Source organism: Salvelinus sp. IW2-2015, linkage group LG35, assembly GCF_002910315.2.
Source record: "Salvelinus sp. IW2-2015 linkage group LG35, ASM291031v2, whole genome shotgun sequence".
Classification (NCBI taxonomy): Eukaryota; Metazoa; Chordata; class Actinopteri; order Salmoniformes; family Salmonidae; genus Salvelinus; species Salvelinus sp. IW2-2015.
This window is the reverse complement of record NC_036874.1, coordinates 10,947,327-10,960,520: the sequence shown is the minus strand read 5'-3', so window position 1 is coordinate 10,960,520 and position 13,194 is coordinate 10,947,327. Positions and strand designations below refer to the sequence as shown.

Genomic DNA, 13,194 nt, shown 5'->3' with positions numbered 1-13,194 from the left:
GGCCAATAACTACCAGAGAGTTTGCCTATTTACTTTCCTTAAATAGTTAACTTTTGTTTCCCAATGTCTGGGTGTTGTTGGGGTTGTAAATGTATTTTCTTGTCCCAATTACACCTACCAGACTGAAATAAAACAGTGCTGTGTGTGTTTGACTTCAGTGTGTTTCTGCTGTTGTCTCTTTCTTTTTCTATGGGAATAAACTTTTAACAGGCACTTGCTTTGTCCTGTGACTAGCTTAGGAGCTAAGTGTTTGTTTTTGTTAACATGGGCGTGTCTGACAGTTTACATAGTTGCTAACATGAACATTTGTCAATGCCTGTCCCCATTATTCATTAACCTTATGATAGCCCATACATAGAATTAGCTACTTCTTCCTGTCTTTGATTTACCTGTATGAGGAAGTTCAGAGTATCAGGGCTATATTTAGGTTGCTGCTTTGCCTGTTTGAATGGCACAGGATAATGTTTTTCTACCAGTAACATGTAAATCCTGGGATCACGGTTTGTTAGTTGAAGTATGTTTTTTGGGGTTATGATTTTCTGGGATCAGCCAATTTCAAACAACTGAAGCGTGATGGGATTTTAGAATTATGTGCACATTAGTTTGACTGTAGTGGCTTCGAGAATGTTTTCAACTGAATGAAATKATTTAGAAGAGTAACATTCTGGCTGATGTACATTGGACTTTTAAGCGTAATGTCATAGAAACCGCAGGTTCTTCTGCTGTAGTTGGTGGGTTGTTTGTATTTTTCTGTGAGGTTTGCTAAATGAAATGACAAATCAGGATTACATGCGCTTCTATGGCCTATATATTTTTTTCAACCCTTTAAACATTAGTTTACCTAAAAAGGCTTAGTGAATGAAATTATTTACACATTTTTCGTTCTGGGTGAAGTTCATTGGACCTCAATGTTTTCATATAAAGTGCATAATGGTGTTGCTGAACCATTGCAGATAGCATTGATTGCTTTTGGGTGGATCCTGTTTATCTTGTCATTATGGTAAACCTGCATGTGATGCGTTAGTCTAATGCCAGAAAAACACTGTAGGTATGACACGTATTCATCATGACATGAGTGCATTTGACAGGTCGGTGCTCTGCTTCAAGAGCCTTGTGGAGTTTTCCATGCAGCCGATCACTTCCCTGTCCAACAGCAGACAAGGAAACAAACACATTCCACATTCTAGTCTGTAGAATGTCAAACATTAATTTGGAATGTGGGACTTAAAGTTAGATGATAAACAACTGTAGTGGCCATTAGAAATAAATTAGCTTTAAGGACGTTTTAATACAATTTATGTGAAGATTGACATGTCATGAAAGCTTCAAATGTTTACACACGCAGACATGGAAAACACTATCTGGCAGCGGTACCCAGACTACCCACATTACAGTTCTACAGGTTCCATAAACTATGTACAAATACACACAMTGAGATRAAAAAAACATCCCGCGATAACAGTTTACCCTCACATTTCACAGACGCATACAAACTTGAGGCAGTGGTTTAATGCCAAATAAACTGATACAACTGGTCAGACGAGAGAGAGCGAGACACTGCAGATGTAAAAGGGAGGGATGAAGGAGGAATATAAAGAGGAAATACCATACACAGATTGACAGAGAGAGAAGGGAAAGGAGAGAAATTAACAGAGGGGGAAAACTGGAGGAGTAAGGTCCACTTGGCATGTTAGTGTCTCGGTGTGTCTCAATGGAGATGCAAGGGACTCACTGAATGGGATATTCTCCACTGGGAAAGTACTCTTTGAAGGACCATCTCTGACAGACTGGTACATGTCAGCTAACGCCACAGGTAAGTGTTCACCATCATGATGAACTTGTCATTGTGAGAACTCAATGTASCATACTCTCAAATATAGGCGCTATATTGAATCATTGAAAATCGTATTACTATTTGCACATAGTTTGCAATGTTGATGACCGTTACAACTAATGCAACTTTTGTTGAGTAACTGATACAAAATACCATAGTGACTTACTCTACTAGATAATGTGTTAAAGTATGTGAATTTAACATTTCAGTAGCTCAGCATTTTCAGCTCTACAGTTCAGAACACCAAGACTGTTTTGAACGTGTTCCTGGTCAATATGCTCAAATGTAATTTACATTTTACACAGTCGTACAGACCACTGGCTATGTCTTGTTTGTCGATGGCTCATCCATATTCACAAGCGAACTGAGGGTATGAAACCTAGCATGACAACTCAAAAATAGCATTGGCTTGTGTAAATGGAATTCTAGTCAATAGATTATATGGCAAGTAATGAGTTATGGTATATTCATAGACTAAACTACAGTTGAAGTCGGAAGTTTACATACACCTTTGCCAAGTACATTTAAACTCAGTTTCTCACAATTCCTGACATTTAATCCTAGTAAAAAGTCCCTGTCTTAGGTCAGTTAGGATCACCACTTTATTTTAAGAATGTGAAATGTCAGAATAATAGAACAGCGAATTATTTATTTCCGATTTTATTTMTTTCATCGCATTCCCAGTGGGTCAGAAGTTTACATACACTCAATTTGTATTTGGTAGCATTGCCTTTAAATTGTTTAACTTGGGTCAATCGTTTCAGGTAGCCTTCCACAAGCTTCCCACAATTAAGTTGGGTGAATTTTGGCCCATTCCTCCTGACAGAGCTGGTGTAACTGAGTCAGGTTTGTAGGCCTCCTTGCTTGCACACGCTTTTTCAGTTCTGCCCACAAATTTTCTATGGAATTGAGGTCAGGGCTTTGTGATGGCCACTCCAATACCTTGACTTTGTTGTCTTTAAGCCATTTTGCCACAACTTTGGAAGTATGCTTGGGGTCATTGTCTATTTGGAAGACCCATTTGCGACCAAGCTTTAACTTCCTGACGGATGTCTTGAGATGCTGATTCAATATATCCACATAATTGTCCATGATGCCATTTATTTTGTGAAGTGCACCAGTCCCTCCTGCAGCAGAGCACCCCCACAACATGATGCTGCCACCCCCGTGCTTCACGGTTGGGATGGTGTTCCTCGCCTTGTAAGCATCCCCCTTTTTCCTCCAAACATAACGATGGTCATTATGACTAAACAGTTCTATTTTTAGTCTGGCTTTTTTATGGCGGTTTTGGAGCAGTGGCTTCTTCCTTGCTGAGCGGCCTTTCAGGTTATGTCGATATAAGACTTGTTTTACTGTGGATATAGATACTTTTGTACTCGTTTCCTCCAGCATCTTCACAGGGTCCTTTGCTGTTGTTCTGGGATTGATTTGCACTTTTCGCACCAAAGTACGTTCATCTCTAGGAGACAGAACGTGTCTCCTTCCTGAGCGGTATGACGGCTGCGCTGTCCCATGGTGTTTATACTTGCGTACTATTGTTTGTACAGATGAACATGGTACCTTCAGGCGTTTGGAAATTGCTCCCAAGGATGAACCAGACTTGTGGAGGTCTACCATTTTTTTTCTGAGGTCTTGGCTGATTTCWTTTGATTTTCCCATGATGTCAAGCAAAGAGGCACTGAGTTTGAAGGTAGGCCTTGAAATACATCCACAGGTACACCTCCATATGCGCAAATGATGTCAATTAGCCTATCAGAAGCTTCTAAAGCCTATGTGTATTTTAACTTCCGCTTTCAACTGTATATTTCCCTGTCTTTACCTATTTGAGATAGACGAGGTACTTTTTGTTGCCATTGCTAGAAATGCATTCCCTATGCTCTTTATGTTGCCTAAACTAAATTAGCTCTCTGTGACAAACCAATCCCCTTGTCTCACCGACAATCACATTCCTCCACAGCTCCTCTGGAGAGACGTGAAAAACCAGATCCTCACGTCACTCTCCATTTGACTCCAGCCATCACAGCTACGTCTACCACAGCACCTCCACCTGCCTCTGTCCACCATGAGTGACAACAGGGAAAGACAGGGTGCCGATGGAGGCTACGGGGCTGAACAGCCGCCCAACGTCAAACCCAAACCTGACWGCATCAAGAAGGAGAAAAAGGAGAAATCCACCAAGGTGCGTAGGTCCATGAGCACTGACTCCGAGAGAGGAGGGGGATCTGGGAGAAGGAGGGAGAGGAAGAGAGACAAAGGGTTGAGAAGGGAGCGTGGTAGAAGTGAGGAGAACAGGAGGCAAGACAGGGCTGGAGATGACAGCAACCAGAAGAAGTCTGACCCCCAGGAAAACGACATGGAGGACACTGAGTGCGTGGTTTGCTTCTGCGAATACGACAACGTCTTTAAAACCCCCAAGCTGCTCTCCTGCGGGCACACCTTCTGTCTGGAGTGCCTGGCCCGGATCAACGTCACCTCCTTAGAGCTCAAGTCTCTTTCCTGYCCTGTGTGTCGAGAGCTCACCAACCTGCCCCATGGCCGCAACCTGCCCCAGCTGGGCAACAACAAGGACATCTTCCGCAAACTCCCTCCAGAGATGCAGAGGGCACTGTCCGTGCGCTTCAAGCGCAGCAAGGGCAAGCTGGTCCTCAAGAAGCCCCCTCCTGGTACTACCAGCCTGGCCAAGTCCAGCCTCACCCTGCCCACTCTCAAGAAGCAGGACCGGCAGGCCTCCAGCAACCTCCAGCTGGGCACCATGGATCAGGGCCTCGCCACTGTCGTGGACGTGGGTCGCCCCCCTAGCAGGGTCAGAGGTCGCYTGCGCAGGATGTTCCGCACGGACCAGTGCTACTACACCGTGATGGCATCCATCATCACCATCATCGTGGTGCTGATGCTGATGGGCATCCTGGCCTTCATGGTCTTGCCCAATGTGGTCCTCCCCAACGGCAGCAAACCCAACCAGGGGAATTCCAGCCAACCATAACCAGGGGGTCAATTACCCTGAGGAAAAGAGGGGATGGTGGTGGGATGAAGGGAAGTAAGACCAGAGGAGAGAATCACTCAGATATTTTGAGAGGACAAATATTGTCAGTGATCCTAATATCTGCCATTTCATTTTCTTTACTAATACTCAGTTATGAAGAAAATGTGAATGAACTGAAAAGAAAGGTGACCCTGAAAGCACTAGTGCACACTCAACTGGGGTCAATACATRACAAGGGCCATGTTGTTTATGAAGGACTGATGCACAAGAAGTACTAATGGGAAAAGTGTCGCAAGAGTTATTTTTTATCCACCATTTTGTCTTCCTTCCTGCAGTATATAGATCATGAACATGGAACATTTACCCAAATGTGAACGGGACAGCTATTGCRGTGAAGTCAGAGAGGACAATTAATGTTGTCTGGGGAAATGTAATTTATTATAAAGTTGTGTACTATGTAATTGCACTGATGTCTGCCATGGAGAATTATTACAAGTTAGAGATTATTTGATTACACTGAGCATTATCTTATTCTTTACATTGTGATGTAAAAATGTTCAGCTCAAGATTGTTTTACATTCATTGATGTTTAACTAATGTATATTTAYGTACAAAATATGAATATACATATAGAGTTCAAATAAGAATGATACATTTGTAAAAAACTAAAACAACAACAACAATGGAATAGGTCTCTCTTGCCATAGCAGATATATTCCTACCACCCTGAAATGAATGACATTTCCTATAGACCCAGTGCCATGTTACATGCCGTTGCCTTACAGTAAAACCAAATGTGCTGATTTGATTTCTGATAAGATCTTTGCCTGGCGGCACGTTGGTCACTCCTTCCTCTTTTAGTCCCATTAGAGAATCATTTTCTTTTCATTTTTCTTTTCGTTTTTGTACTATTTCCTGACAGGTTCAGTGTGTGTGTGTGTATGTGTGTGTGTACTGTTTTAACATTTTACTGAAAGCTACACTATACAGAACATTAACAACACCTGCTCTTTCAATTACATATACTTACCAGGTGAATTCAAGTGAAATCTATGATCCCTTATTGATGTCACTTGTTAAATCCACTTCAATCAGTTTCGATAAGGGGAGGAGACGGGTTAAAGAAGGATTTTGAAGCCTTGAGACAATTGAGACCTGGATTGTGTATGTGAGCCATTCAGAGGGTGAATGGGCAAGACAAAAGATTTAAGTGCCTTTGAACTGGGTATGGTAGTAGGTGCCAGGCGCACCGGGGTGCAACTCAATATTAGGAAGGTGTTCCTAATGTTTGGTATACTCAGTGTATGTATCAGTGAAACAGTGTCACTCATGACTAGTTCTAGTTGTAKTAGCTATGTTTTCCATTCTATGGTTGTCAGTGTGACAGACAAACCTCTTACAAGGCACCTTGCATGCAAGTAATTCATAATGGAAAGGAGGCAGTGACATTTGACAGCATGACTAAGCGTATGTGTTGTATAACATGCAAGCGTTTTATTAATTGTTTAAGAAATATGCTCTTAATCATTAAAATATCAAATTTGAATGGTTACCTAAAAGTTAATATTGTGGTGAGWGCAGAAACAAGACTCATTTTGTAAACAACACAAAATGCTCAGGCCACCACTGATGCTCGGGCCACCACTTGACCTAATCTGGCTATGCGAGTATGTCTTTGTCTTTTTTACAAGCAGGTGTTGACACAGACATAAGTCTATTTCAACCACTGTTAACCAGAACACCCTGTATTTAATTTGATGTTCTTATGGTAAATTCATTATAGTAAGTAATTCTTATGGTAAACCCATTCATTTTTTGTTCCCACTTTATAGGCCTATTTAGTGATGCTAAAGCAAGTAATTCTATGCACATACAATAGGCAGGTACATTGTAATTACATAGCATTGTTGTCTCTTTTTCTCTGTGTGTGTGTGTGTGTGTGTGTGTGTGTTTATAGAGGGACATACAATAGGGCAAACAATTTCAGATAAGCTGTTTAAATCTCCCCAGAAATATATCACAACAATCATTATTAATGTATTTTCAAATATTTGAAATTGTGTAAGCCAGAGAGAAATGCCAGGTGTTGTAAATTGTGACTTTATATCAATTGTCCATAGGCTATTCTATTTTAATCCATTTAAACCAGTTTTATGCAATCTATTTCAACTTTGTGCGGGGACCAAACCTTGTTCGCCATTCCTCGGAGCTTCTGCTTGGGTGAACCAGACCCCGGTCCAGAAAGACCCCTGACGCAAACTGGATATTGGCCTAACCGTGCGAGTGTTCGGATTGAATAGCTAACGTTATGTCGTCAAACATGGATATGTTTTCCTCTTGAATTACAGTGCTTGCAGAAGTTTATGGTAGATGTGTGACAATAGAATTAACGTTGTGGACAGTCACCACYAGAATATCGAGAACGATGGCTTCTACCCCTTCTGCTTCTGCTTTGTTTGCTGTTCTACGGTGTCGTGGGAATATCCTAGCCAGGAATCAAGCAAAGAAGAAGCTGCCTGCTACCTCGGGATACAGCCTCGTATTGGTTTGCGGAGCGGTATGTGACTCCGTGCTGCCAAAACGAACTCCCTCAGTATGGAAGTCATTTTTTCAAGGACAACGACTTCAGTTTGGAAATGGAGTGTCTGTGGAATATAAACCTGAGTCRAACAGCAAAACGAGAGATTATGAGTCAGGAAATTATACCTGTCAAGCAAAGATTACGGAGCCAATAATTTGCTCGCCAGGGGCCCCGCGCTCCTTGARTGTGCCAAATGCCCAAAATGAAAAATGGCATTACTCATAGGAACTATGAGAACACTTTTTGGGGGACAAAATCATAGAAACCTCCCCTGCCATTTTGAATGTGTCCATAACTTGGCATAATAAGGAAATAGAGGAAAATATGATCTCTGCTTTTATCCTAAATGGTTGGTCTACTCTGAAGAACAGGTGCTTATTTTTCACCCTGTTTGTGTCTGAAATCATGCATGTGAAACTGGGAGTGTTCTGCAGGTCCAGGCCAAATGGTGTTGGGGAAGCTGCCATGGAGGGACAGACCACACACCTGATCAGAGGAAAAAGCACCTCTGTCAGAAGTAGTGTTCAACAGGTGAGTGAAGAACATTGAGATTTCATAATTAAGCCTCTGCCATAGTCTACTGTGCCTGAACCACTGAACATTTGTGTGCTATACCCAATGAAAACCATACCCCAATGTAATGACAAATATGTTCAAAACAATATGCTTCACAATGTAGCCTATTTTTGTTCAGTTTTGCAGGGTGAGTCATTGAATGAACAAAGTGGAAGGCACAACTAAGGGCCTGAACACCAGTGCACACCCATACACACACACTACCAAATATGCATAGGTGACACTCCCAGGTCCCCGGTTGGAATGTCCAATGTGAAAGCACACKGTTTTAATATTTTCAAAGCACTTTGTATGGGGAACTGACTTCCAGAAAGGCGTTGAACAGTAAGCACCTGACTTTGAGACACGCTACATGATGACATGTTTTCTTATCAGTTGATRAGTCACTCAGTTGTTTTGACAATCGCTTTGCTGTATGAAAGCCAAATATCACTGTCAGCTCTGAGGATTATTAGAAAWAAACAACAAATCTGACAGATTTTAAAAATATTGTTCAGGGAATAATCATGCTATAAACTCCATCAAATCAATCTAACACCCTTTTGATTTCACCGGATACTCTACATTGTTTGTAGTCTTTTATTGATCTGCAGKTTGCATTGCATGTACACTGAGTGTACAAAATACTAAGAACGCCTTCTTAATATTGAGTTGCAAGGACTACAAGGTGTCGAAAGCGTTCCACAGGGATGCTAGCCCATGTTGACTCCAATGCTTCCCACAGTTGTATCAAGTTGGCTGGTTGTCCTTTGGGTGGTGGACCATTCTTGATACACAGAAAACTGTTGTGCATGAAAAACCCAGCAGCATTGGAGTTCTTGACACACTCAAACTGGTGTGCCTGGCACCACCATACCCTGTTCAAAGGCCCTTAAATATTTTGTCTTGCCCATTCACCCTCTGAATGRCACACATACACAATCCATGTCTTAATTGTCTCAAGGCTTAAAATCCTTCTTTAACCTGTCTCCTCCCCTTCATCCAAACTGATCGAAGTGGATTTAACAGGTGACATCAATAAGGGATCAAAGCTTTCACCTGGATTCACCTGGTCAGTCTATGTCAGGGATGGACAACTTTGATGGTGGTAGGGACCACAAAACATTTCACCATTCTTGATACAAGTTTAAGATAGCTGGCCGCTAGACTAACTTACTAATCTAAATTAAATGGCTGACATGGGCTAATTGAGTGACCGCTGATCACAACCAAATTTYGAAATTGCACCGTGTGTATTCTAACTCAACAGTAAGTTGAGACCCCGACAGAGTTCAGCGGGCCTACAAAAGGGGCGCCACGGCCGCATGCGCCAGTTGCCCATCCCTGGTCCATGTCATGGAAAGAGCAGGTGCTCCTAATGTTTTGTACACTCAGTGTATAATTTCACCCCTTGTGATACACAAAATGTTCCATGTATTGTCACGAACACAAAGGAGTTAGGAATGTAGTATCACATGACTAAAGGTGCACACAAATGGGTGTGTGATTGGCTATATAAGCCTATCCTGTTGCATAATGATGCCAGATTACCTTACTAGAATGAGATATAGGCCCAGGGTCAACTTTCTTCTGTTGATTCTCGACAGGTGTCAACTGTGATTGTATGGTAACATGATATTTATCTTTATTGGGCTGAAGCCAAATTTGGCCTTTTTGATGAATAACCAAGAACAATGACATCTTTTGTGGTCTGGAAGATAATAGCCTAYGCAAAATGTGATTATCCTGAAATGTATGCCCATTGATTGCTTCTTGTTTTCTTTAGTTACTGGAAATGCAATGGTAAGTAGGCCTATGATCAATAAAGGCCTACAGCCCTTGTGCTGAATGCAGTATTTTTGCATTTGTAAACATGAAAAACTCTTATTTATTATTATTTTTACCATGTAATACATTCATGAAATATGAACATATCTGGAATATTAATATTTATTGGGAAAATAAAAGAACATTAAGAACATGACAAAAAAACGTTCTCCGAAAGACATGCATCTAAGATAGGTATGTTTAAGACTAGTACACAGRGTGATACAGTTTAATGACTATGAATCGTACTGGAAATTGTTCAGCCCTATTTGGTCCAGTTGGGTAAATTCTCAAGGTGACGGTTATTAAGGCAGGACTTCCGGTAAAAAAAATTGCTATCCGGAAGACTGCACTCTTGTGTCTTGAGAAAACAAATGGCAGGAATGAAACTGTCGAAATGAAGTTGATTTGATAATAAAAACAATCCAAATTAAAGTGYGACGACGATACATTATTTAATCTTCACTTGCTTATTGATCCTGCATATTGTCATCGAAGAGGTTAGTGAAACGAAGGAAGAAATGGCTACAGAGACCGAATTCTACGTTATGAAACTGGAGGTAAGTGCTAATTTCTGGGAATTAAATTTTCTGTCTAAAATTAGCTGCCTAGCAATTCGGTCGAAAGATTACCAAGGTCCAATATAGTTATCAAACAATGGATGAATTACTCCGATAATAAAGTAAATCTGTCGCATTTCGGAGGTGCGTTGCGAGAGCTAGCTACAGGTGATATAAAAATCGATTAGCCTATGAATGTCACCTTTTCAGTATGTCTTTCCCTCCAACTATCTACAGTGGGCTTATAGTTCATACTTTTGTACTCGATTAATGTAAGTGACAGTGACTTTGTTAATTGACTAGCTTTTGAACCCTGTGTTTTATCTATATCAATTTTATCATTTCAGATTGACAGGGAAGGTATGAACTGAAGACCAGCGCTTTCATCCCCTAACCAGCTCACCTACCTCCTGTCCAAGATGAATCCAGCTCTCCCTCAATTTTTCCCTCATACCTTATACATATTCCTTGTCTTTTTTTGACTCAGGCTTTACCTAATTATGTTAACCTGTTTATGTTTTCATTACTTTAATACAAGATTTAAACTAACCAATTAACCTCTCCACATGTCCTTCTTGTGTTCTGCATTCCTTTGTCACTTCCTTTCCCTCGTAAGTTGTTTGGGCCATGCTCCGTAAGAGAGGTTCTGCTATTCTCTGTGGTGCTTTTCTCTTTGTCGCCTGGAATGCCGTCGTGGTCTTCTATCTGTGGGGCCGACCCCTGTCTGGTCGAGAGGAGATGGATGGAGGACGAGGAGGGGCTGATTTGGCTGGGGATGTGATCCACATGGCAGAAGCCTTTGAGGCAGAGCTTGAAATGCAGAGAAAAATCCTGCTTCAGATACAGGGTCATCGGTCACTATGGGAACAACCCAATGAGAATGGCGCCAGCAGAGGTGGCCCCCCTCAAGTGGTCATTCCCATCTTGGTTATAGCCTGCAACAGAGTTACTGTCAAACGCTGCCTGGACAAACTCATAGAGTACCGCCCCTCAGTTGAACTCTACCCAATTATAGTCAGCCAGGACTGTGGGCATGCGGAGACTGCACAGGTGATTGGTTCTTATGGCAGTCAGGTAACTCACCTGAAACAACCAGACCTGTCAGATATTGCCGTGAGACCAGAACACAAGAAGTTCCAGGGCTACTACAAAATCTCCAGGCACTATCGCTGGGCTCTCAACCAGGTGTTCAACTCTCTTTCACATTCCTCTGTTGTTATTGTGGAAGATGATTTGGAGGTAATCATTTTCTCTACWCTGACTTGAAATATGCWTTGAAGTGAAATGTTAAATCCATTTGTTTTGTGCTCATCATTGTTTACATCCTCTCTAGTTGCCAGTTGAACAACTAAAAAAACATTGTTTTCCATTCTCTCACTAGGTGGCACCAGACTTCTTTGAGTATTTCAGATCCCTTCACCCAATCCTGAAATCTGACCCGTCTCTGTGGTGTGTGTCTGCCTGGAATGACAATGGTCGGGACGGCTACGTCGACCCTGGTAAAGCAGACCTCCTGTACAGGACAGACTTCTTCCCTGGGCTGGGCTGGATGATGCTCAAGGAACTCTGGATGGAGCTGGAGACCAAGTGGCCTGGTGCATTCTGGGATGACTGGATGCGTCAGCCAGATCAGCGCAGAGATCGAGCCTGTATTCGACCCGAAATATCCAGAACTTTAACCTTTGGACGGAAAGGTGTGAGCCTAGGCCAATTTTATGACAAATACCTACGCTACATTAAACTGAATAGTGAATTTGTGCCTTTCACCAAGCTGGATCTGGCTTACTTGAAGGAGGAAAAATACAAGGAGATCTTTGAGAAGCAGGTTTACAGTGCGCCTTTGGTCAAATATGAAGAGGTCCAACGGGGACAGTTAAAAGGAGCGGGTCCATTTTGTCTACACTACTCAAGCAGAGATGGTTTCAAAGTGTTGGCCAAAAACCTGGGCGTGATGGAGGACTTGAAGTCAGGGGTCCCACGGACAGGGTATCGGGGAGTGGTCAGTTTCCTGTCAAGGGGAAGGAGAATCTTCCTGGCACCCCCTCCGGGATGGAGCAAATATGACCCAACCTGGAGTTGATGACAAACACAAAGGACTGAAGAGGAAAGGGCTCTGCACATTACAGATAGTACTATGGCAACAKAAGTGAGACCAATGAATGCCAGATGTGGACCTGGCTTTAAGCTATAGTGAGATTATGAGATGCCTATCCTCTCTCTTCCATTTCTGATGTTTGATTTTTCTCCCCATACTTCTCAGGATTTTTCATACGCTCAAATAAATATATTTTTGCAATRTGAGGTTGGGATAGTAGGGTAGGTACCGATGTCATTATTTTCAGAGATTTATTTTTTTATATACTCTAATCATGCACATGAAATTCAATGCAACATCCACTTTGATTATTCTCAGTCTTGTAAGCAATTTCTGGGAGACTATCTGTTACTAATCTATGTCAGATGAAAAATATATTATCTGTGGCGTGTTCAATAATGGTGGTGGTCAACTAGTGATTGGTCCTAAAGTATAATTGCTTCACAATATTTAGTTAATCTTTTGGAGAACTGTTTTGACTATTTTAACCTGGTTATAATAATGCTTAATGTTTTTCCCAAAGAGACGGCTACTGAAGTGTGTATTTATTTAAATGCAAGATACACATCACAAATGCTGTATGTTATGTACTTAAGGAATTAAATTCTACCAATCAACTCTGCTGTTTATGGCATTTGTTTCAGCCTAGGTTCCTTTGCYATATTAATAGGTGGCAGGTACACCAGTTGGTGTCAAGAACTGCAAAGCTGCTGGGTTTTTAATGCTCAACAGTTTCCTGTGTGTATCATGAATGGTCTT

The 13,194-nt window shown here is 41.7% G+C and overlaps 2 protein-coding genes across 2 annotated transcripts; both read left to right on the top strand.

Annotated features, from left to right (window-relative positions):
- Positions 1-1,621: 1,621 nt before the first annotated feature.
- On the top strand, positions 1,622-5,051 carry LOC111958782 (E3 ubiquitin-protein ligase RNF183-like). The gene is made up of 2 exons (XM_023980052.2): positions 1,622-1,813; positions 3,792-5,051. Exon 2 carries the CDS (start codon positions 3,897-3,899, stop codon positions 4,815-4,817), a length of 921 nt encoding a protein of 306 aa, XP_023835820.1. The 5' UTR covers positions 1,622-1,813; positions 3,792-3,896; the 3' UTR covers positions 4,818-5,051.
- A 5,070-nt stretch (positions 5,052-10,121) lies between these two features.
- On the top strand, positions 10,122-13,052 carry LOC111959023 (alpha-1,3-mannosyl-glycoprotein 2-beta-N-acetylglucosaminyltransferase). Its single transcript, XM_023980426.2, has 3 exons — positions 10,122-10,340; positions 10,688-11,579; positions 11,722-13,052. Exons 2-3 carry the CDS (start codon positions 10,968-10,970, stop codon positions 12,418-12,420), a joined length of 1,311 nt encoding a protein of 436 aa, XP_023836194.1. The 5' UTR covers positions 10,122-10,340; positions 10,688-10,967; the 3' UTR covers positions 12,421-13,052.
- Positions 13,053-13,194: the final 142 nt, after the last annotated feature.

Excerpts from the sequence above, each read along its gene's own strand:
- LOC111959023 (XM_023980426.2), top strand. The coding sequence starts at position 10,968 with ATGCTCCGTAAGAGAGGTTCTGCTATTCTCTGTGGTGCTTTTCTCTTT. Across the intron at positions 11,580-11,721 it reads TTGTGGAAGATGATTTGGAG|GTGGCACCAGACTTCTTTGA; the intron begins GTAATCATTTTC and ends TTCTCTCACTAG.